A 27367-nucleotide genomic window follows, 5' to 3' on the forward strand; every position below is an offset into this window, starting at 1 on the left:
GTTCCCCGCACTTAGTGTAGAAATTCTTCCTCCATTTCTGACAAATTAGGGCTCAGGGTGACAGATATAACATTTAGTTTTTAGATTCAACCTCTTTCTTCCCTTCTCCTAGAGAAGTGACCTTGTGTTTCGTGATGGTGGCACAATCAGGAATTTGTCCCTGCACCCAGAAATGTGATGACAAAGGACTTACTCTTTGATAAAAGACTGCATCTTTACCAAGGCCATCTTTCTGTTTGGGTTTGTACTCGACAGGATCCTGGCAGATATTGTGAATCCAGTTACAGTTTCAGTGGGTGGAAAATCTTTAAGTCCAACTTGTTTATAGGGTGAGAATATTCTTTTCCAGGTTTCAAATGAAAATGCTATCCTTTTTAATGACACACTTAATTTTCTTAAATTTTCTTCCCTTTGATGAGGGATGGCCACTATGCTGTAAAGTATGGTGATCGATGGACATCCGTAAATCGCCACTCTTTATTAAACCAGCAATCCTGAACACTGCACTTCCAATTAAACATAAAGGAAAATTTTCTGACCTCCTGTTACCCAAAATGTGGTTGACTGGCGCTGAACTGAAAGCACAGTATTTATTTTCTCATCAACATGACATTTCCAGGCTTTGATAAGCAGCAGAGACACCATTCTTGATACGAAGCGATAAACCAGAAGTCAACCTCCTATAAATGCTAATTGGCTTTCCTAGAACCACCCCAAAATGGCCTTAGCTAGAAAATAAGCAGTGTGGAGTTTAAGACAGACAGTTGACTGCCAAGCAAGATGAGAAAGAAAGCCTGTTTTTCCAAAGGCAAGGACTACCCACCCATCAGTTTAAAGAGGCTACCCACTCATCATCAAAGCAGTTAGAGGAGCCAGAAAGTTCCATTTGCTTTAAACTTTTAAAACATAAATCAATACTATTGCCGATTGTTTCTGTCTTCTTTCCAGACCCCAGGCTTGGTTCTTGCCTAATAATTTAGAGAATTTTAAAATTATGTGTTCAGGTCTTCTGTAGCTTTTTTTCAAGAGCCCAGAGGCGGGGCTAATGAAGAAATCGAACCCTCCATAGAGTTAAAGACAGGTGGCTGTGCAGCTTCACCCTAAAATCTTCTTCAGGGTAACATGAACGAGGGTGGCAACCCAGAAAACGTGATCCCACGGGTTGTCTGAACATTTCACCTTGTTCCTCCCAGAAAATAAAGAGGTGTTTTGGAACCACCCAGTGTCCGAGCCTGTGCCGGGGGAGAATGGAAAGTGGCTTTCCTTGCATCCTCAGGCCGCTCCTCGGAAATATTTCAAAGGGCAGATTTTTAAACGAGTAATTGCTCAAGGTTTTTCTTCCTTCCAACTGCTGCCCAAAGCAGGGTCGCCTAGGCCTGGCTCAAGAAGATGTTGGCACCTCGAGTTGGAGTGGGCGGGCGGCAGACCCATCCTTACGGCTAACGTCCCGATGATTAGGGCTCAGTGTGACAGATATAACATTTAGTTTTTAGATTCAACCTCTTTCTTCCATAAAAATTACTTCTCCTAGAGAAGTGACCTTGTGTTTCGTGATGGTGGAAGGGGCAGCTGAAAATGAAAATGAAGGGGCAGCTGGCCATCCTAGTGCCAACCATGTAAACCAGCCTGAACCAAATGGGGCTCGTTCCAATTGTGAATTTTAATACACACCAAAACGGGAACCAAGTATGAGTTCTGACCTTCTCAGAGCCCTAGGCTGGGGAAAATTAACGTAGGTAAGAAGGGCCTGTTTTTCCCCACCTCCCACCCCAAAGGTTTCCATAAGTGTGTCAAAGTCCCCAAGCTTGATTTTCACCTTTTCTCCTTGAAGTGCTGGCCCGAAAGGACAGCTATTTGCATAATTCAAAATGCTAGATAAGCCCTCCTATCAATTCATTCCCGCTCCCCCATCACTGGCTGACAGTGTGTTGGAAAAAGAAGATTGGGGGGTATAATTAAAACCAGGATCTGATTTTCACTTCAGGAGGCAGCGGAATAGGATGGGGACTTGACAGAGCTTTTTGTTTCTTGCCCTAAAGTATCTGCGGAAAGGAGGGAATGGGGACCGTGATGACACTGATGGGCAATAGACACACCTGGTGCAGAGATGGCTCTGAGAGTGGGCCACTTTTGGATAGATTCTCAGACTTTGCTATTCAAGGGAGATGTGGGATGACAAACAAACTTAAAATCATCACACATTCCAACTGGACTTCAGTTTAGATTCCAGTGTCTTGACCAACTGGAGTCCTGCTTGTTTATGACAATGCAGGGTAATCGATCAGTCAAGCAACCGTACTTACTGAGCGCTTACTGTGTGCAGAGCACTGTACTAAGTGCTTGGGTGAGTACAATGTAACAATATAACTGACACACTCCCAGCACACAGTGAGCTTACAGTCTAGAGGGCTAGCCCAATGGTGCCTGTTTTGTTGAAGGATGGTTTGGAGAGATGTAACCAGCCTTAGCCAGAACTAATATTCAATATGGTAAGCTATGTTAGTGAAGAAGCTAAAAAAAAAAAATTCCTGGTTTGCAGAAGGAAACAGTAAAAAGTATATTTTCTGCTGAGATCCTCAAAGTGATAACATCTTCAGCGTTAAGAAAGCGACATCTCTTTGAATCAGCAGTAACTTTCCTGACTAAAAAATTCCTCACAGCAAGGCCTAAGGGACCCAGATTTAGGCAACACTGCCCATTTTTATTTAAAATCCACAAACAGGGAGAAAGAAGGAGGGCTCTGCAAATGCCTATGGTCCCTGTGACCTCGATTAGTCTGTATCCAAGTTCAATTATTCGGGAAGCAGCATGGCCTAGTGGAAAGAAGTTGGCCCTGGGTTCTAATCCTGGCTCCACCACTTACCTGCTTGGGCAAGTCACTTAACCTCTCTGTGCCTCAATTTCCTCATCTGTGATACGGAGATTCAATAACTGCTCTCCCTCCTGCTTAGATTGTGAACTCCACTGGGGCGGGGACTATGTTTGATCTGGTTACTCTGTATCCACCCCAGGGCTTAGAACACAGGCAGCCCTTAAATACCACACAGTTATTAGTATTATTATTACTATTATCATTATTATTAATAAAGCCAAATAAAATTAACGCTCCATGCAGTCTCTCAGCGTTGCTTCCTGGGCACGTCTTCCTAGAGCCCAGTGCCAGAGATGCTATGTTCTTCTGCCAGAGGATGTTGAACCACAAAGGCAGTATCTGCGTAAGCCCAGGCCCACTGTGAGGGGAGGATGTGAAGGGGCACGCCCAATTCCTTGACGCCTCTCACCCGTAAAATCTAGAAGGATGAACCCGTAACCAAGGGAGGCTCCTGGGCTTCATTAAAATCCAACACTGGTTTTACAAAGCGATTTCTGCTGGACTTGGAGATGTCGATTTAGGGCCTGCCTAGCTCAAGATCACAGTTCCAACGAAATCTCAGTCCTGGGCCAGTAGGATGGCCTGACTCAGGTTCTGTACACAGAAAAAAAAAAGAAAAGGATGATCACAACTCCAGGGAGTTTGGAAAAAGGGCCCCAGAAGAAACCACTCAAGGCAGAAGCGTTTCAAGCAGCAAGAAGGTCTTGGTTGGCTAACTGTGTTTTCGCATCTTAGGATCTCCCTGACACGAAGCTCTGCTTTCCACGATGCCACGTCTCAAGTAATCTGAACGCTTTATGAGAAGGAAAAGCCATCGGCGAAAGGACTGTACCATTGTGGTGGGCTGGGAACGGTCCACACCGGGCGGGGAGGGGAGGGGGGCACTGGGAGAAGAGTCAGGGCGGTGCTTGCACTAGTGTGGACGCCTTTTGTGTCCTCTTCACTCCCCAGTGGCACGGTGGGCCTGGGGCGAGGAGGCCAGGCGGAGGCTAGGCCGGAGAGCCAGGCAGCCAGTGGTCCACCAGCAGCACCGTGGTCCGGCCGCTGGCCCGGTCCCGGTTCTGTGACGCTCTCCTTACCCGCACCAGGCTGCACGGTGCCCTCGAGTCTCGCCATGACTCATCTCCTGCCCCCGTGCCCAACGCCTAGTCGTGGCGGGGCAGCCCTTTAAGCACCCTGGCCCCGCCTTCCGCTCCGGTCTGAGTCCATCTGTACTCCCAGCCCTGCTTTCTAGATAAATACGTCTCCTTTCCAGTCAAAATAACACGCAAACACCCTCCTCTAGAGATCTCTGGGAGCTAACTCGTGTCTCTCCCAAGCGCAGTCCTTGCAGCTGAACGGGAGACTCGCACCGGTTTGTAAATCCTCGCCCGACTTAGTAGTGCTGTTGGCGAACACCCGCGGCGGAGGGGCTTTTCTCGATCTGCTTGAGGTGACAGGAGTGGCAGAGCAAATGGTCTTCCAAGGGATAGCACCGGTGCCCGTCTTCGTCATTGAGTTCCAGCCCACAATCCTACAAAGACGAATCAGAGTTTCCATTATCCCCCAAAACATCGTTTGCTTGCTCTCCATAGGTTCCAGAGTCAGGTCAGATCACTACATACAAGAATACAAAATGCTGGAATCTGAGGGCAGGCAACAATTCCAACTTGGACTTCCCAAGCGCTTAGTACAGTGCTCTGCACATAGTAAGTGCTCAGTAAATGCGATTGAGCCCACTGTTGGGTAGGGACTGTCTCTATATGTTGCCAATTTGTACTTCCCAAGCGCTTAGTACAGTGCTCTGCACATACTAAGCGCTCAATAAATACGATTGATGATTGATGATTGAATCCTGGAAGTCTCACTTGGCTCTCTAGCCTTTTTCATACCATTCATTCATTCATTCATTCGTATTTATTGAGCGCTTACTGTGTGCAGAGCACTGTACTAAGCGCTTGGGAAGTACAAGTTGGCAACATATAGAGACGGTCCCTACCCAACATTGGGCTCACAGTCTAGAAGGGGGAGACAGAGAACAAAACAAAGCATATTAACAAAATAAAATAAATAGAATAAAAATGTACAAATAAAATAGAGTATTAAATACGTACAAACATTTGTACATATATACAGGTGACGACGCAGGGCGACGCAGAAGAGAGTGGGAGATGAGGAAACCGGATCACCTTGTAACCTCCTTGTAACCAAGCCCACCCCTCTGGCATCCTGTCGGGCTGCTCAGCCTCCAGCTTCCTCCCCAAATTATCTGGGTAATAATAATAATAATAATAATAATAATAATAATAATAATAATAATAATAATAATAATAGCATTTATTAAGCGCTTACTATTTGCAAAGCACTGTTCTAAGCGCTGGGGAGGTTACAAGGTGATCAGGTTGTCCCACGGGCAGCCCACAGTCTTAATCCCCATTTTACAGATGAGGTAACTGAGGCCCAGAGAAGTTAAGTGACTTGCCCAAAGTCACACAGCTGCCATGCCACCCCAGCCACCGAAAGAGAGGGAGGGGGCATGCCATAGAGGAGCGGCACGACACAGTGGAAAGAGCACGGGCTTGGGAGTCAGAAGGTCATGGTTTCTAATCCCGGCTCTGCCACTTGTCTGCTGGGGGCCCTTGGGCAAGTCCCTTTACTTCTCTGTGCCTCAGTTACCTCATCTGTAAAAAGGGGATGAAGTCTGTGAGGACTGCGGCCAATCCGATTTGCTTGTATCCACCCCAGCGCTTACTACAGTGTCTGGCGCACAGTAAGTGCTTAGTAAATACCACAATTATTAATTATTATTACGACGATTCGATCCATCAAATCCCCATGCCCAGACTAAAAAGTTCATTTCAAGTGCACCCCAAGGATACCATTCCCTCTCCCTGGGTCTCCGGGGCTGGCCGAGGTCTGCAGGGTCTCAAGAGATTCATTCATTCATTCATTCGTATTTATTGAGCGCTTACTGTGTGCAGAGCACTGTACTAAGCGCTTGGGAAGTAACTCTTCAAGGGATTCAGGAGGAATCAATCCATCAAACGACGGACTGCACTGTACTGAGCGCTTGGGAGAGTTGGATACAATATATTTGGTAGCCGGGCGACCGTCCCGCCCCCACCCATATGGATCGAGGAGACAAACGATGTTTATCCGGCTATCTCTGCCTGCTAGAAAGATTGAGAAAAAAGGGAATACAATTCACAAGCCCCACTCTGCATCCCATTTCTTTCCCGTAATTCCCTGTGCCCAACGTTCCCCTATTTCCTGGCCCAGTTTCTAGTCAGTCATTTTCCACAGTCTGACCTCCACACTTCGGGGGCTTTGCTTTAAAATGTGTAACGCTGTCCTGCCACGGAAGGCCTACCTCGCAGTGATAACATCCCACGTGGTAGTCTCTGTCCATAGACACAACGCGAATGGTTTCATCTGAGCCCTGCAATGAAGCCGAAGAGAAATACGATGAGGAGGTCAGAGACGAGATTGGCCTGCCTTAGACGTGAAGAGAAAACCTCTCCTTGAGGGAGAGGTTTATGGATCTTAGAAAGAGAAGGCACCGACAGATAAAGGGTAAGGATGTAATTAACCAGGGGAAAAGAAACGGTACTACAATATTAGCTAGGAGAATTGGAAATGAAGGTGATAATAATAATAATAATAATAATAATGATGGCATTTGTTAAGCACTTACTATGTGCATAGCACTGTTCTAAGTGCTGGGGGGGGGATACAATGTGATCAAGTTGTCCCACGTGGGGCTCACAGTCTTAATCCCCATTTTTACAGCTGAGGTAACTGAGGCTCAGAGAAGTTAAGTGACTTAAGTGTAAAGGAACTCACTGAATATGAGTTCCCCACAGCTTATCCTGAGCTGGTGGAATCCAAACACGTTTGGGGGACAGTGGAGAAGGAAGCTCTGTGAAGCGCGGTGTCCAGCTCTCCGTGGCGTGGAAGACCCTTCATTGGGTAAGGCAAGGGGGACGGGCAAGGAGACTTTCAGATCTGGACAGGTGTGACTGGGGGATGATCTTACCTCAGATGGCAGGATTGGAAGTCCACATGCCGCACATTTGGGAGCTAAAACCCTAAGTCGGAGGAAAAGCAGATCACACATCATTAGAGGGGAAGCAGCAATGCAGCCCTGCCCGCCCAGGCTTGCTAGTATACGGGTAACCCTGGGGACTTTCCCTTTGAAAGTGGGGAAGGCTTGTGGTTGGGAGCAGTTCCTGGGAGTATAAGTGCTCCGAACTCCTAGACTGAGTTTTCCTGTTCCCAAGGGACCTGCTCTTTCCCCGGCTCGAATCCAACCGCCCATGGAGCCAGGGAAAGTTTATCTCATCCAACCACCCCACAGATGGAAGAGCTTCTTGCCCTTACGTCCAGAAAATCGACCAGTTAATTTCTCCTTCCCTTTAACCATATTTTTCTTAAAAGATATTTGGTAAGCACTTACTATGTGCCAGACACTGTACTAAGCGCTGAGATGGATTTATGTTAATAATAATAATAATAATAAGAAGAAGAAGAATGATGGTATTTGTTAAGTGCTTGCTATGTGCCAAGCACTGTTCTAAGTGCTGGGGTAGATACAAGGTAATCAGGTTGTCCCGCGTGGGGCTCACAGTCTTCATCCCCATTTTACAGATGAGGTAACTGAGGCACAGAAAAGTTAAGTGACTTGCCCAAAGTCACACAGCTGATGAGTGGCGGAACCAGGACTCGAATCCACGACCTCTGACTTCCAAACCCGTGCTCTTTCCACTAAGCCACGCTGCTTCTGGTTGGACACAGTCCATGTCCCACACGGGCAGTCTTAACCCCCACTTTACCGATGAGGTAACTGAGGCACAGAGAAGTTAAGTGACTTCCCAGGTCACACAGCAGACAAGCGGCAGGGCCAGGATTAGAACAGAGGTCCTTCTGACTTCCGGGCCTGTGCTCTATCCACTAGGCCACACTGCTTCCTGGCCTCTCCCCAGTCCTGTCCCTTTCTCCCTCCTTAATTTCCTGGTGAGCCCAGTCCATGTGAAGGCCTGAAGCTTAAGCCAAGGAGCGTGGCTCAGTGGGAAGAGCTCGGGCTTTGGAGTCCAGACGTCATGGGTTCAAATCCCGGCTCTACCAATTGTCAGCTGTGTGACTTTGGGCAAGTCACTTCACTTTTCTGGGCCTCAGTTCCCTCATCTGTAAAATGGGGATTAAGACTGTGAGCCCCACGTGGGACCACCTGATCACCTTGTATCCCCCCAGCGCTTAGAACAGTCAGCGCTTAGAACAGTGCTTTGCACATAGTAAGCACTTAACAAATGCCATCATTATTATTATTATTATTATTATTATTTTACTGTAGCCGCAGAGTCCTTTTTCAGCTTTTAGCCACCACCCACTCTTCGAGATGAGCAGAAGCAGAGGGCTGGTAGGGGGAGAAACTCACTGGGCTCAGCAAGGGACTCCCTACTTCCTCCATGGCCCCAAATGGCTCAAGCCCTGAGGCCTGGTGTTGCGGGGTGGGGGGATGCGGGCGAGGGGCGGTGGGGTTGGGGAGTTGTATGAAGAGATCAGTCACTCCCCCTGGGAGCTATGGAAGAAGGTCTCCTGCTCCCGAGGCTCTTTTCTGGTCTCCCAGACAAGATACTAATCTCTCTCTGACCCACAAATCCTCCAGAGCTCTTTCAATTCACCAGTGGTATTCACTGAGTGCTTACTGTGCACAGAGCAATGCACAAAGCATCTGGGAGAGTATAAATACAACAGAGCTGGTTTCGGGTTGGGAGAACAAACAGGCTGGGTGAGGCAAGATATTCAGGGCTGGAGCCGTGGCCAGGCTAAAAACTGATTAGAATCCTTTTTGTACTAACATCAACCTTCAAGTTTCTTGTCCCGCCATCGACCCCCGGCCCACGTCATCCCCCGGGCCTGGAATGCCCTCCCTCTGCCCATCCGCCGAGCTAGCTCTATTCCTCCCTTCAAGGCCCTACTGAGAGCTCACCTCCTCCAGGAGGCCTTCCCAGACTGAGCCCCTTCCTTCCTCTCCCCCTCGTCCCCATCTCCATCCCCCCCATCTTACCTCCTTCCCTTCCCCACAACCCCTGTATAAGTTTGTACATATTTATTACTCTATTTATTTATTTATTTATTTTACTTGTACATATCTATTCTATTTTATTTTGTAGTATGTTTGGTTTTGTCTCCCCCTTTTAGACTGTGAGCCCACTGTTGGGTAGGGACTGCCTCTATATGTTGCCAATTTGTACTTCCCAAGCGCTTAGTACACTGCTCTGCACACAGTAAGTGCTCAATAAATACGATTGATGACGTTGATGATGTTATTACTATTATTACTATTATTCATGGACCCTGTGAATGACTTATTACCGTCACTTCCACTCCAAACTGGGCAATAATTTAACTACATGCTTCACAGAGAAGCAGCGTGGCCTAATGGAAAGAGCATGGACCTGGGAATCAGAGGACTTCATACAATCGTATTTATTGAGCGCTTACTGTGTGCAGAGCACTGTACTAAGCGCTTGGGAAGTACAAGTTGGCAACATATAGAGACGGTCCCTACCCAACTGTGGGCTCACAGTCTAGAAGACTTGGGTTCTAATCCTAGCTCTGCCACTTGTGTGCTGTGTGACAAGTCACTTAACCTCTCTATGCCTCAGTTCCCTCATCTGAAAAATAGGAATTCAATATCTGTTCTCCCTCAAACTGTGAACCTCCTATGGGACCTGACTGTCCTGATTATCTTGTATCTACTCCAGCGCTGGACACACAGTAAGCGTTTAGCAAATACTACAGTGACTATAGTTATTATTAGTCGGCCAACTTGGCACATAGGGTGAAAAGAGAGTTTCTAATGCTTGGCCCAGTCTGTTTCTCAATCTGATGAAATCCTCCAAGCCATGGACCCGGTTCCTAGTATGTCCTTACTTGTGGTAATCTTTGACGCAGTAGATCTTGTTCTCCGAGTCAACGGTGAAGGGCACTCCATCCAGACACTCATTACAAATGACGCAGCGGAAGCAGCCTGGGTGGTAGGACTTCCCTAAAGCTTGGAGGATCTGCGGAGAAGACAAGGAGAGAGAGAAATATGAGAAGCAGAGTGGTCTAAGACGAAGAGCGCAGGCCTGGGAGAAAGAGGACCTGGGTTTTAATCCCAGCTCCGCCACTTGTGCGCTGTGTGAACTTGGGCCTGAATTTCCTCATCTGTGAAACGAGGGTTTGATACCTGTTCTCCTTCCTTCTCAGATTCTGAACCCTATGTGGGGCAGGGACTGTGTCCAGCTTGATTATTCTTCATTCGTTCATTCATATTTATTGAGCGCTTACTGTGTGCAGAGCACTGTGAAGTACAAGTTGGCAACATATAGAGACGGTCCTTACCCAACAACGGGCTCACAGTCTAGAAGGGGGAGACAGATAACAAAATAAAACATGTGGACAGGTGTCAAGTGGTCCAAAAAAATAGAATTAAAGCTAGATGCACATCATTAACAAAATAAATAGAATAGTAAATATGTACAAGTAAAATATCTCGTATCTATCCCAACACTTACAGTTCCAAGTACATTCATTCAATCATATTTATTGAGCACTTACTGTGTGCAGAGCACTGGACTAAGCACTTGGAAGTACAAGTTGGCAACATATAGAGACGGTCCCTACCCAACAACAGGCTCACAGTCTAGAAGGGGGAGACAGACAACAAAACAAAACATATGGACAGGTGTCAAGTCGTCAGAACAAATAGAATTAAAGCTAGATGCACATCCTTAACAAAATAAATAGAATAGTAAATATGTACAAGTACAATATCTTGTGTCTATCTCAAAACTTACAGTTCCAAGTACATCACATGTTTAGTAGTGCTTGGCATACAGTAAGCACTTAAGAAATACCAAAAAGAAGGAGATGATGAGACTGTACAGAGGACCTCACAACAAAGTGAGGTGAAGATAATTTGGAGAGAATCCATCAGAACGCACATTTAGGGAAATAGTCCCATAGGGGCTCTATTAGGAAGGGGAGGTTAGTCCAGAAAAAAGAAGCAGGGAGATTTAATAATAGTCATCAAAAGTCTGCAGGAGGAGGGTTTAAGCAAAATATCTCTCCTGAGAACAGAACAAGAAGAGACGGACTTGCAATTACAGCAGGAGGGATTCAGGTTGGATTTGTGAAGAACGTCCGAGGGGATATTGTTAGGGGAGGTTGTGGAGATTTTAAAATGCAGAGTGGACAGCTTTCTTTCTGGTAGGGTGGGAACACTGTTCTGTTCAGAAGAGCAGGTTTGGGAAGATGATTTCTTGCGGCCCTTCCCAGGCTCCTTAGTCTATGAAATGGCCCGTAGAAGAATCCACAAAAGTGATTAAAGGGGAGTTGCGGGGCATTTTGCACAACATAATCAGGCTCTCCGGAGCTCTCTAAACCCCAGAAGACGCAACTGATTTTACAGTGTTTACCACATATAACCTTAAGGCCTACATATAACAAGATCTCTCTGCAACGCAGGCCACCTCAGGAACTCATCCCCCTACATTTCAGGGAACAGACGGAACTCAAAATGAAGACACCCTACAGTGCTCTGCACACAGCAAGCGCTCAATAAATATGATTGATTGATTGATTGATTGGGTTTCCCAACACGGGAACCGTGTTAACCCTTATACCAGCCCCCTCTGGGGACTGAGTGAAACCTGTGGGCTGCTGATTCAAATAAAAAGCCAGAGCTCCATTACTCCGAGGGAAAGGAGGCATTCTATGAAAATTAATGATGACTATAATGATTTCTCCTGCGGTAGGGCAGAACTGACCTCTCGAGGGAAGGAGGGATCAGCCTTTCCCGATCGGATGCCCCCAGCCAACAAGATGCTCTGAGGCTCAGTCAGCCCAGCCTTCCCCCACGGCATCTGAAAGTGCATTTTCCCACCAGAAAAACTAGAATGAAGCTGTCTCCTGGGAACCGCAGAACTCCGGGGTGCCAGAGAATTGGGTTAGTCCACATTGTACCCTTTAAGAAGAACTGCAAACTGAGTCAGGAAATGCTGGCCTCAACTACTATTATATCTTTGACTCTGGGTATGTCTTTCTACATGCCCCTTTGTTTGGGGGACACCACTTACCATATCCATTATCAAATGTCCGCAAACAAAGCACCGGTCAGCTGACTGCTGGAAACCAGAATACTGCAAAGGGGAAAAGAAAGCGGTTTGAACCTGCGGCAGGTGGGCCTGGGGCTGAAGGAAGGAAGGGGATGTGACAGGGTGATGATAGCAGGGATCTCTCATTGACAAGGTTTCCCTGCCACCACTTTTGACTTGAATTTTTCCCCGCCACTGAATAAATTTGTTAATAATTCTCCAACCCCGCCTAAAAATTATTTATTAACATGATGTAAATGGCCGTCTCTTTCTGGCAAAGCCCCCGGCATTTCTCGGACCAGGGAAGCTAAAGGGAGGAGCGGCGACCACACGGGGAGAGATAACTGAGGGGTGACCCGGGTTGACAACGGCTCTTTGACAACCCTCTAGACTGTAAACTCCATGTGGGCAAGGAACATGTCTACCAACTAGAAAAGCAACATGGCCTAGTGGCTAGACCATGGGCCCGGAAGTCAGAGGGATCTGGATTCTGATCCTGGCTCTACCGCTTGTGTGCTGTGTGAACTTGGGCAAGTCATTTCACTTCTCTGTGCCTCGATTACCTTGTCTGCAAAATGAGAATTAAGATAGTGAGCCCTGAGACACAGACCAGGTCCAACCTAACTAGTATCTACCCCAGGGTGTAGTTTGGTGCCTGGCACCTAATAAGTGTTTAACAAGTACTAAAAAAACCCAAAAACTCAAACGTTATACTCTCATTCATTCATTCATTCAATCGTATTTATTGAGAGCTTACTGTGTGCAGAGCACTGTACTAAGCGCTTGGGAAGTACAAGTTGGCAACACACAGAGACGGTCCCTACCCAACAGTGGGCTCACAGTCTAGAAGGGGGAGACGGAGAACAAAACAAAACATATTAACAAAATAAAATAAATAGAATAAATATGTACAAAAGTGAAGTCTCTCTCAGGTCCACATTCTGGGGATCCATTGGAACTGTCAGGTCCCAGTCCAACATCCCTGACCTCTCCGATTTGGGCCTGAGAGCTCAGCCTGGCCTGCCCGCGTTCTCACCTCTGTAGGCAAAATGCAGCAAAGGGGGGGAGAGCCGAGAAACAAGGCTCAATCTCTGGCTTTGACTGACATATCCCATTCCAGTGCTCCTCATCCCAACATCCTCCTTCGTGGGGTCCCGCTGTTGGGAAAGGCGGGAGGCAAGGACGAGAACAGTATAAAGGTCAGTTACACTCACCAGGAAGTCTTCTTCGCAGAACACCTTGCCGTTGACAAAATAAAAGGCCTTGCCCCTCAGCTTGCGACCTACAGGAAAAGGCGAAAGGGCGGGGGGGAGGTAAGTAGGTAAACGGGAGAAAGACGACCAAGAAAACAATCGGCATAATTGCAAAAGCTGTTCTCGACTGGCTTTGAGGCGGACCCAAATGGAGGGGAGTCACAATAAACTGCTGTTTTCATGCCTCCTTCTTGAGGCTCCTGTGAGCTTTGCTGTTCACGGCGATAAGGCGGAGAGTTTATAACATCCTTGTAGGGCAGGCTGATGGTCTGGCTGACCAGCAGTCAAGCCCAGCTCTGAGAGTAAACTTACCCCCAACGAAAGAGATGCAACAACCGATACCTCAACCCTCCAGGGCTGCCCTACCCATCAAACTATGTGCTGATTAAAATATTTAGAGCCACCACTATAAACGATATTATCTTCAGCCAGGGGTGGACCCAGTGTCCTCCAAATCCCCATACTGTCAGATCTTTTTATTATTGTTTATTGCAGTTAAATCACGTCTTTTTTTCTTCTTTTGAAGGGTATTTATTAAGTGCTTATTCTGTGCCAGGCACTCCCCTGAGCGCTGGGGTACACACGAGCTAATCAGTTTGGTCTCAGACCATTTCTCACTTGGGGCTCACAGTCTTAATCTCCATTTCACAGAGGAGATAACTGAGGCAGAGAAGTGAAGTGACTTGCCCAAGGTCACCCAGCAGATAAGTGGGGGAGCCAGGATTAGAACCCAGGTCCTACGACTCACAGGCCTGTGCCCTTTCTACTAGGCTACGCTCCTTCCCAAAGAAGCTGTTTCGTCAAGGAAACCCGTGTTTTTGAACATATATGTATATATGTTTGTACATATTTATTACTCTATTTATTTATTAATTTTACTTGTACATATCTATTCTATTTATTTTATTTTGTTAGTATGTTTGGTTTTGTCTCCCCCTTTTAGACTGTGAGCCCACTGTTGGGTAGGGACTGTCTCTATATGTTGCCAATTTGTACTTTCCAAGCGCTTAGTACAGTGCTCTGCAGACAGTAAGTGCTCAATAAATACGATTGATGATGATGATAAGGGGTGTATGTCACCAAGTTTAATTATGCCATCTGCTGTCAAGGGGGATTTTAAATGTGTAGTATGCATCATTGCTTTGCGGTGGCAATTCTGTCAGTTTTCTCTAACCGACGGGTTTAAAAACACACCTTTAAATATGGAAGTCTTCTGAAATACACCACGGAAACTCAGGCTGTGAGGGATCTGCTCTTGCACGACTGCACCAGCTGAACAAAGGAACCAACCCTACAAGTTCCACCAGGGGAGGAGGTTGGGGTAGGGGTTCCCTGCCTGGTATTGGGTGAAGCAGCGTGGCTCAGTGGAAAGAGCCCGGGCTCTGGAGTCAGAGGTCATGGGTTCGAATCCCGGCTCTGCCAATTGTCAGCTGTGTGACTTTGGGCGAGTCACTTAACTTCTCTGTGCCTCAGTTCCCTCATCTGTAAAGTGGGGAGTAAGACTGTGAGCCCCTCGTGGGACAACCCGATCACCTTGTAACCTCCCCAGCACTTAGAATCAATCAGTCAATCAATCAATCGTATTTATTGGGCGCTTACTGTGTGCAGAGCACTGTACTAAGCGCTTGGGAAGTACAAGTTGGCAAAACAGTGCTTAGAACAGTGCTTCACACATAGTAAGCGCTTAATAAATGCCATTATTATTAATAAATGCCATTATTATTGGGTGGGGGGGGGAGGTTATGCCAACCTTTTCAGCCAACAAGGAATAGGTTAAGCAGTAGCTTAAAGGGAACGGCAGGACCAGGAGGGAAAGTAAGTTGGAATCCCCAGAATGGTGCACCACTTAAAAAGGAAATGCCAGTGAGACCTTCTAGTATAAGTGATTTCTTAACAGTTGACTTTTCCTTTTCTTCAGGATGGCAAACCAGCTGCGCTCCCGCTGGCAGTTCAAGCCCCCAGCCCGGCCTGGTGACCTGTGGCATTCCCTTTGCCCTCTTCAACGGTAAGATGAGCTGGATCAGTGCCCCCCAAATCCCTTCCTCCCATCTCAGGCGATGCCTGTTTCTGCTGGAATGGTTAGGAATTTAAAACCGCCATCCTCCCGTGACCTCCGCCCCCTTCCCACAGAGCCTGCTTTGGTCGCCATTCCAGTCAAATACAATTTTAACTTTCACCCTTGGATAGGACCAGCGCACAGAGAGCAAAAGAAATTTAATCAGCCGGAAAAAGGTCACAGATGCTGAGAATCTACTACATTGCAAAATCTATACGGCGGACGATGCTTTCTGAATGGTCAGTCAACGGTAGTTGTATTTGTTAAGCACGGAATTTGCGCCACACACTGTACTGAGCACTGGGGTAGACACAAGATAATCAAGTCATACAGTCTTTTCTCATTCGCAGTTCACAGTTTAATCAATCAACCAATCAATCGTATTTATTGAGCGCTTACTGTGTGCAGAGCACTGTACTAAGCGCTTGGGAAGTACAGGTCGGCAACACATAGAGACAGTCCCTACCCAACAGCGGGCTCACAGTCTAGAAGGGGGAGACAGAGAACAAAACCAAACATACTAACAAAATAAAATAAATAGAATAGATATGTACAAGTTAAATAAATAGAGTAATAAATATGTACAAGCATATATATGTATATACAGGTGCTGTGGGGAAGGGAAGGAGGTAAGAAGGGGGGGATGGAGAGGGGGACGAGGGGGAGAGGAAGGAAGGGGCTCAGTCTGGGAAGGCCTCTGAATAGAGAAAGGTATTTAATCACCATTCTACAGATGAGGAAACAGAGGCACAGAGAAGTTAAGGGACTTGCCCAAGGTCATACAGCAGGTGAGAGGCAGAGCTGGGATCAGAAACCCAGGTCCCCTGAGTCCCAGGCCCATGCTCTAACCACTAGACCATGTCAGTGGTTGCAAAGGTAGTTCAAGAGCCTGTTCCTTCCTTCAAGAAGTTTACAATTTAAAGGAGGAAGCAGGACAAAGTTAAATGCCAGCAAAAGACAGATAGTATCGTCAAAGATATATAAACAAATATAAAAGGGCTAGAGTCATGGTCAGCGCTCTTCAAAATACCTTGGGGGCTCCAGTTCTGAAAGTCTGGGAAAAGTCAGTAGGGTAAATGTCATGTTGGTGGTTAATCTCCACTCTAGGGTGGAGAGGTCCTGGGGGAATCACAGACACTCTGGAAAAATCCAACTAACCGAACCTTCAGAAAGCTGGGTCTCTGCGGAGGTTTTAGGCAAACTCCAACCAGAGGTGATACTTCAAACTCATCTAAATTTCACCCCTCTCTATAAGTTCTCAAGAACTTTCTCATAAATGGCAGTGGGGCTCTTAAGTAAGCACCGAGAAGAGGAGGAGGAAGAGGGGGGAGAGCAGGAAGAGGAAGGGCAGCAAGAGGAAAAGGAGGAGGACAAAGACAAGGAAGAGGAGAAAGAAGAGGAAGGAGGACGAAGAAGAAGAGAAGGAAAAGGAGGAGGACCTTTCATTCATTCATTCATTTCATTCATTCAATCGTATTTATTGAGCGCTTACTGTGTGCAGAGCGCTTGGGAAGTACAAGTTGGCAACATCTAGAGACGGTCCCTACCCAACAGTGGGCTCACAGTCTAGAAGAGGGAGACAGAGAACAAAACAAAACATATTAACAGAATACAATAAGTAGAATAAATATGTATAAGTAAAATAGAGTAATAAATACATACAAACATATATACATATATACAACATATATACATATATATACATACATATATATACATATTTACGTTATGTATATACATATATAACGCTCTTTCCCAGAAAAGCGTTAGACTAAGATAGATAGCCATGAGCCTGAACTGGTTTGGATTGAGTTCAGCTTGGAGATGAAGGGCAGATTGGGGGAAACACACAGATGGTCCCTTCTGGCCTTATGATTTCATCTGAGGCCTAAATGGGAGTTCCAGACTTGAATGGCATTTTTCCTCCCCAGTGTGAACACCAGCCAGGCTTCACCATCCAGGATACCTACATTCTTAAATTCACCTGGGAACCACAAAACCCCATTATCAGTAGGATCTAAGTAACTAGGCCTTAGCCCGAATATGGCTTCTTTTCCTCAGCCCTAGTCAACATAAAACATTCTTAGGGTCATATTAAACAATCTGGCATGGGTTTCCACTGACTAGTCTTGGTGTGGAAAATAAAGAGAAAGCATTTTTTTTTTATTAATTTGCGGAGAGTCACTCAAACAAGAAGACTTTCCTGAAATTCACAGTTTTTCCTTCTAAAATAATATTTTAAATCCCCCAAACCTTTCATTCGACCTTACAGAAAGGTTCCAAAAGATTCTTAGGTTTTCGCTGGTTCTCCCCATTGATCAATATCATTCTCCCTAACAATTACTTAATTCTGATTTACTTCATCTCTGTTAATATTCCCTACCATACTGGAAACTCCTCACAGGCTGAAAATGGCATCTTCTTCTTCTTCTTTTTCTGTACAAGCTATTCATACGATGCTCTGCACACTCAATACACCATGTTGATTGGTTGACTGACGCCTTTCCCCTTCTTGTGTGCTTTCGTGCTAAGCAAAACCAAGAGTTTGCCTACTGCCAGATACTCACTACAAACAATTTGCTATGAAAATCTATATGAAACTACCTTCAGGGAAAACAGAGCCAGTGTCTAGCAATTTCCTGGCAGCCTCATTGGCTGATTACTATGCTAAAGTGTGTGTATTATTGACCGGTACAAAATGTAACCAATATTTCATCCTAGAAAATCCTATCTTAAAACCTAAATCATTTTCCATGGCCTGCAGTCTGTTATTACTTCTCTGTTGTGGAAAAATACCACCACAAGGGCTAGTATGAAGCAGGAAGGAAGCAGAACGAAGTCACTTCCACTGCAGAATGGTAGTCCAATTTCCAGATAGGTGGGTGGACACCAGAGGGCACAATCAGGCTAGAAAAGTTCGAACTACCGCATCATAAAATGCTCGAAATAGTTATTAAAAATATTCAGAGCAAGAAGATATCATTAAAATGTTGTCCTCGGGTACGCGTGTGTGAGTGATCCCACGCTCCCTGAAAAGTTCCATTCGTGGAAAAACAACCGCCACGAACCGGGGGGCCGGACCCAATCTTCACTGTCCAGGTCAGTTTGAAAAGACCAGCCGGTCCCAAGCTTGGGACTCTGCAGTGCTGGTCAGGCTGACAATTTTGAAGGCTGAAACTGAGCAGCTGACTACTTTCTGTCAGTACCAACGGTGGAGTGTTACTTGCTAGAACGCAGCTGAAATTCCTGGCTTTTTTCCATCTCAGCCTGAAGTCCCACTCCATTTACAGCTCCCTTGTTCCAGTCGAAAGGAAATTTCACCGTGTCCTCTCATTTCCTGGCACAATGCCTGATCAAAACTCTCTCCCTCCTTCCCTCCCCTCCCACCTATCTCTTTCTCTCTTAGTGGGCACCAGCAAATAGGAATATTCAGAATTTCAGGCCAGATACACCGTTTGGTGGACAGCTGGAGTTAGAGGACCAAGTCATAGGGGTGAGGGTTGCTCAGTGCTTCGTGAAACTGTGAGGAGCTGGGCTCTTCTAGGCCAGGGTTTGGCCAACCATGGCTTGCACGCCAACTCTGGCTCTGCCTGGAGCCAGATGGGACCCTCAATAACAGAGTCGGCACTGTGACGGCGAAGCCATTAGCTTCGTCTCCACAGCCAAACATGATGCAGAAAATAGCTGGCCCTCCCACCCATTCCAACCCTTGGAGGCAGGAAGGGGCTGACGGGGAGCCAAGATGGTGACTCCGCTCTTTGCCGGACAGCGGGGTGAGCTGGACCTGCTGTTGCCCATCAGGAGTGCCAGCCGAGCCCACAGTGATGATGATGACGATGATAATGGCATTTATTAAGAGCTTACTATGTGCAAAGCACTGTTCTGAGCGCTGGGGAGGTTACAAGGTGATCAGGTTGTCCCAAGGGGGGCTCACGGTCTTCATCCCCATTTTACAGATGAGGTAACTGAAGCCCAGAGAAGTGAAGTGACTTGCCCAAAGCCACACAGCTGACAACTGGCAGAGCCGGGATTTGAACCCATGACAAGGGAGGATACGGTCACGCATCCCCCTTAGGGGCCTGGGACAAAGGCAGACTCCACGCCAGGCACCACGTACACCAAGTGAGGCCGGGGCTTGGGGTGAACCAGGTGGCCACTCAACAAACACTCCTGTTTGGCTCTGCAACTGACCAGTAATAGTAATAATAATTCCGGTATTTGTTAAGCACTTACTAAATGCAAAACACTGTACTAGATCCAATAAAAGCAGATCCAGACACAGTCCCCGTCCCACATGAGGGTCACAGTTAAAGAGGAAGGGAGAATGGGTATTCTAGCTCCATTTACAGATGAGGTAACTGAGGCCCAGAGAAGTGAAGTGACTTGCCCAAAGTCACACAGCTGACAATTGGCAGAGTCGGAATTTGAACCCATAACAAGGGAGGATATGGTCACTCATCCCCCTTAGGGACCTGGGACAAGGGCAGCCTCCACGCCAAGAACCACATACACCAAGCGAGGCCGGGACTTGGGGTGAATCAGGCGGCCACTCAACAAACACTCCTGTTCGGCTCTGCAACTGACCAGTAATAGTAATAATAATTCTGGTATTTGTTAAGCACTTACTAAATGCAAAACACTGTACTAGATCCAATATAAGCAGATCCAGACAGTCCCTATCCCACATGAGGGTCACAGTAGAAGAGGAAGGGAGAATGGGTATTTTAGCCTCATTTGCAGATGAGGGAACTAAGGCATAGAGAAATTCAGTGACTCGCCCAAGCTCACACAGCAGGCAATTGGCACAGTCATTACGGGCCTGAGTGTCAGAAGGACTGGGTTCTAATCCCGGCTCCGCCACTTGTCTGCTGTGTGACCTTGGGCAAGTCAGTTTATTTCTTTGCACCATGGTTACCTCATCTGTAAAATGGGGATTATGACTGTGAGCCCCGTGTGGGACGGGCACTGTGTCCACCCAATTACCTTGCCTCTACCCAAGTTCTTAGAACAGTGCCTGGCACATAGTAAGCGCTTAACAATCAATCAATCAATCAATCGTATTTATTGAGCGCTTACTGTGTGCAGAGCACTGTACTAAGCACTTGGGAAGTACAAGTTGGCAACGGTAGAGACGGTCCCTACCCAACAGTGGGCTCACAGTCTAGAAACACCACTATTACTATTAGAACCGAGGCCCACTGAGTCCCAAGCCCATGCTCTATCCACTAGGTCACTCTGCTTCTCACTTCCACTTAGAGAAGCAGCGTGGCTCAGTGGAAAGAGCATGGGCTTTGGAGTTAGAGGTCATGGGTTCAAATCCTGGCTCCTCCAATTGTCAGCTGTGTGACTTTGGGTAAGTCACTTAACTTCTCTGGGCCTCAGTTCCCTCATCTGTAAAATGGGGATTAAGACTGTGAGCCCCCCGTGGGACAGCCTGATAGCCTTGTAACCTCCCCAGCGCTTAGAACAGTGCTTTGCACATAGTAAGCGCTTAACAAATGCCATCATTATTATTATTATTATTCCATCTTTAGAAAATCATACAAGGAGGTGTTCTGAGCTCAGTTGCAGGGTGACTGCTCTGCCAGAATTATCCAGATTATTGAGTGAGATCCTTTTCCCAACCATGGAGAGAAAAAAGTGTTTACTAAACCAAAGCGGATCACTGCAAGTGCTGGGAATCTGCAAAACCAAAGACATGACTAGTGGATGCGGAAAGGGGAAAGCGCAACAGCAGACATGAAATGCGCTAAGAGTTTCCCTGACTTTTTTCCCCCGGTAATCTCCATATTTGCCCCAGATCTGCACAGGGCAAACCAATTTTGCCACACCAACTGAAAATCAAGGTAATAATATCTGTGCAGGGGAAGGGCATATGTTTTTGGAGCGAAGAGCATCTTGTTTTGGCCTGAATCTGCTTAGGGAACACTGAGATCGGTCTCCTGCCCAACTGATTGAGTGTTTCTGGCTTTTTCAGCTCTCAGCCCCGTCCCTCCACACTAATTCCACCCACGGGGATGCAAAGTCTCCAATATGCTCAGGCAACAACTGTCAATCAGGTAGAGCCCTCGGGTCAATCAGGAGGTCCACCTATGAAGACTGTCCCAACCAAGAGAAGGCCGCCTGACCAAATATCAATATCTCTGTCCCACTGAATCGAGGACCAGGTTTCAATCGCTTTGTTATTAAGAAAAACAGGGTTTCCAGAATCAGTTTTCCTTCTTCATATGACTTGCTTTTTAGCCCCTGGCAGACACAGCCAATATTACAAAATGAGCGAGTTATACCATGCGAGGCTTGATTTTCATTACATGTAATGAAGGCTTACACCCCACTGAGAAATGAACTGCAATATATTTTGTAAAAGAAACCCACTATTAGTCACTCAAGCACACCACAAATCTCTTCTCGAAATGACTCTTGAAAAGGAAAACTGATAAAGAAGTGAAAATTAGGTATGCATTCTAAAAGCTGCCCTTCCCAACTGGTAATTTTACTTTGCCTGACCTTCCTTTTCAAATTTCTCTCTTCCCCAAGTGATATGCTGCATTTTCTCATCAATATTCATTAGCGGAATGGCAAAGGAACAAAGCAGATTCAAGAAATCATGAATAAGCTGGCAGTTTGAGTGCTGGCTTTTTATTTTGCAGTGAAAATGGGAAACTCACCGAGCTTTCACACTCTTACGACCACCCGGAGAAAAACCAGCATCATTTTACATCAGGTCTAAAGGCTTTGGGCTGCTTCTCCAAATTCAGACCTTTCTGAAACTACCAGAAATCACTTCCAACGTTTAGACGGCACAGAGGGTCCAACCATTCCAGTGCCATGTGGCAGGAATCCCAAAATAAGGAGGGAGGGAAGGAACCAGGGACAGGGGAAGCATACACTGTCCACAAAACACTGCTGCCCTTTCCCTGTTGGATGGTGGCCAGGCCTGAAAGTCAACAAAATCGTGCTCAGTGAGTAATGCCGGTGTCGGCACAGGAACCCAGCCTGGGCCCTTGCCTCAAATTATTCTTCTAAAATGACAAAATAATCTTCACCTCGTGCCTATAAGAACATAAGCAGGAACACGGAAACCTAACACGGAAGCAGCGTGGCCCAGTGGAAAACGTACAAGACTGGGAGTCAGAGGACCTGAGATCTAATCCCGGCTCTGCTATTTTGTATGCTATGTGACCTTGAGAAAGTCACTTTCATTCAATCGTATTTATTGAACGCTTACTGTGTGCAGAGCACTGTACTAAGCGCTTGGGAAGTACAAGTTGGCAACATATAGAGACGGCCCCTACCCAACAGTGGGCTCACAGTCTAGAAGGGGGAGACAGAGAACAAAACAAAACATATTAACAAAATAAAATAAATAGGATATGTACAAGTAAAATAAATAGAGTAATAAATACGTACAAACATATATACATATATACAGGTGCTGTGGGGAAGGGAAGGAAGTAAGGCAGGGGGATGGAGAGGGAGAGGAAGGAGGGTGCTCAGTCTGGGAAGGCCTCTCTGTGCCTCAGAAGAAAAGGAGATGGAAGGAAAAGTAAATCTGTTCGAGGACCTTGATTTCTGGTGGCTCCACGGGTCGTAGGTTTCCAGGTTCCTTGGCAGAGACCTCATGCGGGGCGAAACAGAGACTTGGTGGTGCATAAATTGTTTTTGATAGAGAGGGAAGGTGGGCCCTGGGAGTCGAAGGAAGAAGAATCTACCGTCTTGGCTGAAAGCGCAGCGGGCTGAGGGATAGAAGGGTTTAGGGCTACCTAATCACTGTTGGTCCCTAAGCAAATCATTTTATAAAGCTGAGGAACAGTCAGCATTGCCACGAATGCTACCACGTTCATCCACCCAAAATGTACGCTGTGGGATCAGTTCAGTGTCAGAAGAGCTCCCGAGGGGGCTTCCTGGGGCGCCGGAAAGGGGTATGTCCCAGGGCCCTGCACTCAGGGTTGGGAGAAGGGAGAGAGATCGCTGATATTGGGCTTCTAGGGGCCCGGAGGCTACAAGGCAGGAGCAGGGCAGAGTGGGAAGCTGGCCTCCCTGTGGGATTCAGTGGCTCCTGCTTCCCTTGTATTTCAGACCTCATTCACACCCGTACTTGCTGTTTGGGTCAGTGAGCTGCCCTAGGCCCATGTCACCCCTGTTTCACAGATGGGAGCGAGGAAGTGACGTGCCCGAGATCAGACAGGCGACCGGTGATGAGCCAGAAAAGGGGCCCATGGATCCTGACTCCTGATAATGGTGGCATTTGTTTAGCACTTACTATGTGCCAAACACTATACTAAGCACCGGGGCAAGTACAAGATAATCAAATCAGACACCATCCCTGGTCCCCATGTGGCTCACAATCTAAAAAGGTGGAAGAACAGGGATTGAATCTCCATTTTACAGTTGAGGAAACTGAGGAACAGAGAAGTAACTTGTCCAAGGTCGCACGACAGGCAAGGGGCAGAGCTGGGATATGAACCCAGGTCTCTTGATTCCCAGGTCCATGATCTTCCCGCTAGGCCACGTTGCTTCTCGATAGCACTTGTATATATTTCTACATATTTATTACTCTATTTTATTTGTACATAATCACTATATTAATGATGTGCATATAGCTATAATTCTATTTATTCTGATAGTATTGACACCTGCCTACTTGTTTGGTTGTCTGTCTCCCCCTTCTAGATGGTGAACCCGTTGTTGGGTCGGGACCGTCTCTCTATATTGCCAATTTGTACTTCCCAAGCGCTTAGTACAGTGCTCTGCACACAGTAGGTGCTCAATAAATACGACTGAATGAATGAAAGATTGAATAAGCTTGATCCACTGCTCTTCCTCTTCTCCAACTGGTTGCTGGGTTCCTGTTCTAATGGGGCTGGGCAAGTAACCAGATGTCCAAAGCTGGAACCTGTAGCCCATATGCAATGGCAACACGCACAGACATCAGAAGTAGTACCATGTGCCAGCACTGTATTCTTAGTTTTTTTTTTTGTGGTGCCTGCCTTTCATTCTGTTTGTACCACAACAGCAAACAGTGGCTTGTATCTTAGTAACAGCTAGGCAACAGCAATCCTTAGAACCTGGCCAGGGGTATTCTGATATCCACAGCTTGTCCCAAAGGCTAAAAATCCAAGCATCTCTCCTCCAGATTCCTAACTGCAACGCAGCTGACAAGAGTTACCCGGGGTTGTTTTCCACAATGATCAGGATGTTTTAAATCCTGGATTCAGTCCCCACGGAAACAGCAGTTGGATCGCTGTCCCTCGAGCTGCTCCTTCTTGGCAGTCTCTGAACTTTAAGGAGCTTAGGCGGAATCTGGTTGCCTAGACACTGGCCTAAACTGAATGTGATTCCCGGACTTCACACGTGAACATCATTCTGCTAGAGCACTTGGAAAGCAGCCCACTGGGGCCAGCAACACATGCTGCCCTAGAGATGGGAAGTTTAGGGTCCAGAGGTGAAGGTGGCAGTCAGCAAGTGACATGATGACCAACTATCCAGGCTAATTACTGGTTTCTTCGAAAGGCTCCCTGGGATCCCCCGTAATCATTTCTCATTTATTTGGCTTTGTGTCTCCCGTCTTAAAAGCCTCGGGCAGGGGTCGGCAACTAACGGCTCGCAGTCCAGACCTGGCTCATCTGGACATCGGATACGGCTCCCTAGTACGGGGAGCCACTGTGTAATCCATTGCCTCACAGCTTTGCAGACAGAAGGTAGCTAGGCCACCCAGCCCCCTCGGGCCACAAAGGGACTGAGGACACATCAAGAAGGCAGCCCCACTTTTTCCACCTGGTCGCAGGCCCAGTGACCGGTGGGACTCCTGCCTGTCCTCATCCATCAACAGGTTAACAAGTACTGTTTTTAAAAAAAAAGGCAAGGAGCCTGTGGGGCAATCTGAATGAACGGGCCAACCGAGCAAGACAAGGAAGGGAACGACCTAAACCAAACCCAAGCCACCAAATGACCAAAAATCAGCAATTTGCCATGTGGACAGCCACCTTTTAAGGCAAGGACCACCCATATGAAATCCTGCTCGGGCCCCAAAACTGCGATCCTCTATGATTACTGCAAACGACTGTTCCAGAAAGGATCTTAAAAGTTAACCAGTCCTGTCTCAAAACTGCGCTCCTCTATGATTACTGCAAACGACTGTTCCAGAAAGGATCTTAAAAGTTAACCAGTCCTGTCTCAAAACTGTGATCCTCTATGATTACTGCAAACGACTGTTCCAGAAAGGATCTTAAAAGTTAACCAGTCCTGTCTCAAAACTGCGATCCTCTATGATTACCGCAAACGACTGTTCCAGAAAGGATCTTAAAAGTTAACCAGTCCTGTCTCAAAACTGTGATCCTCTATGATTACTGCAAACGACTGTTCCAGAAAGGATCTTAAAAGTTAACCAGTCCTGTCTCAAAACTGTGATCCTCTATGATTACTGCAAACGACTGTTCCAGAAAGGATCTTAAAAGTTAACCAGTCCTGTCTCAAAACTGTGATCCTCTATGATTACTGCAAACGACTGTTCCAGAAAGGATCTTAAAAGTTAACCAGTCCTGTCTCAAAACTGCGCTCCTCTGTGATTACTGCAAACGACTGTTCCAGAAAGGATCTTAAAAGTTAACCAGTCCTGTCTTCCAGGCCAAACACACCTACAGAGATCTCTACTAGGCCATCAGGGAGGATTATTTAGTATATGTTGCCAATTTGTACTTCCCAAGCGCTTAGTACAGTGCTCTGCACATAGTAAGCGCTCAATAAATACGATTGATGATGATGATGATGGATGATTATTTAGCAGTTTCACCATGGAGTTTGGCCACCCTGCCTCCTGGGGAGCCATCAGGAGATCTCAGGAATTGGGGGCCTTTAACAAACTATAAAAAGGGAAAAATGAAAAAAAAAACCATCAAAACCACAGATATCCAGGGGACAATAGAGTCCGCCTCTCCAGAAATATTATGATTATTTGTGGTATTTAAGTGCTTACTATGTACCAAACACCGTACTAAGCACTGGGGTAGGTACAAGATAATCAGGACTCATGTGGGGCTCACAGTCTGACTAGGAGGGAGAAGAGGTGTGGAATCCCCACTTTACAGATGAGGTAACTGAGGCACAGAGAAGTTAAGTGACTTGCCCAAAGTCACACAGCCGCAAAGCAGCAGAGCCAGGATTAGAACGCATGTCCTCTGGCTCTCAGGTCTGTGGCCTTTCCACAGACCACACTGTTTCTCAGAAATTGCTTTTTCCTTTATTTCCCCTTTCCTACTTTAGCAGTGAGAATTCAAGCTCTGCCAGCCCCAAAACACTTGGAAGGAATCGTCGCCTATTTTTGACGGATTTTTCTGCAGAGGGCTGTGGGCTCCACGTGATCTAACATGGTTAACAGAGTTTATGCTCCTTGCGGGCGGGGAACGTGTCTACCAAACTCTGTTTTGTACTCTCCCAAGCACTTGATACGGTGCTCTGCACACAGTAAGCACTCAATAAATACTACTGACTGACTGATTGACTCTCCTTCCCTCACCCCCCTCCTCTCCTACAGACAAAAAGAAAAGCACCCGCTTCTCAGCAGATTGCATTCCACACATGGTGTCCAGAAATGTAGCCTACACTATGGCAAGCAAAGCAGTTCCTCTTTCCCATCCCCCGGGACCTGCCAACAGTTTCCTGTAGCCCAGCTCAGCTTCCTACACTTGGTGTGCTCACCAGACTTAGATGAGGAGCTGGGACATTTTAATAATAATAATGATAATAACAATGACGGCATTTATTAAGCGCTTACTATGTGCAAAGCACTGTTCCAAGCGCTGGGGAGGTTACAAGGTGATCAGGTTGTCCCACGGGGGGCTCACAGTCTTCATCCCCATTTTACAGATGAGGGAACTGAAGCCCAGAGAAGTGAGGTGACTTGCCCGAAGTCACACAGCTGACAGTCGGCAGAGCCGGGATTTGAACCCGTGACCTCTGACTCCAAAGCCCGGGCTCTTTTCACCGAGCCACGCTGCTTCTTAATCTCCGTGGGACTTCAACAGGTGATGGGGAGGGAAAGCAAAGACCTCAAGCTATCAATTGC

The 27367-nt window shown here is 46.7% G+C and overlaps 1 protein-coding gene across 3 annotated transcripts in view; it reads right to left on the reverse strand.

Moving 5' to 3' along the window:
* Positions 1 to 2893: 2893 nt before the first annotated feature.
* Positions 2894 to 27367, reverse strand: part of LIMD1 (LIM domains containing 1) — a 110868-nt gene continuing 86394 nt past the window's right edge. For 2 of the 3 annotated variants that reach the window (XM_038766354.1, XM_038766372.1), the window contains 6 exons: positions 13209 to 13276; positions 11977 to 12039; positions 9788 to 9918; positions 6888 to 6939; positions 6222 to 6290; positions 4058 to 4385 (listed from right to left, as the gene is read on the reverse strand). In XM_038766354.1, the coding sequence (XP_038622282.1) occupies positions 4248 to 4385; positions 6222 to 6290; positions 6888 to 6939; positions 9788 to 9918; positions 11977 to 12039; positions 13209 to 13276 (521 nt within the window). In that variant the 3' untranslated portion in view covers positions 4058 to 4247. Of the gene's footprint in view, positions 3467 to 4057; positions 4386 to 6221; positions 6291 to 6887; positions 6940 to 9787; positions 9919 to 11976; positions 12040 to 13208; positions 13277 to 27367 lie in introns of those variants that run through there. The other variant, XM_038766362.1, reaches the window with a different exon arrangement.

Source organism: Tachyglossus aculeatus, chromosome 2 (assembly GCF_015852505.1).
Source record: "Tachyglossus aculeatus isolate mTacAcu1 chromosome 2, mTacAcu1.pri, whole genome shotgun sequence".
Lineage (NCBI taxonomy): Eukaryota > Metazoa > Chordata > Mammalia > Monotremata > Tachyglossidae > Tachyglossus > Tachyglossus aculeatus.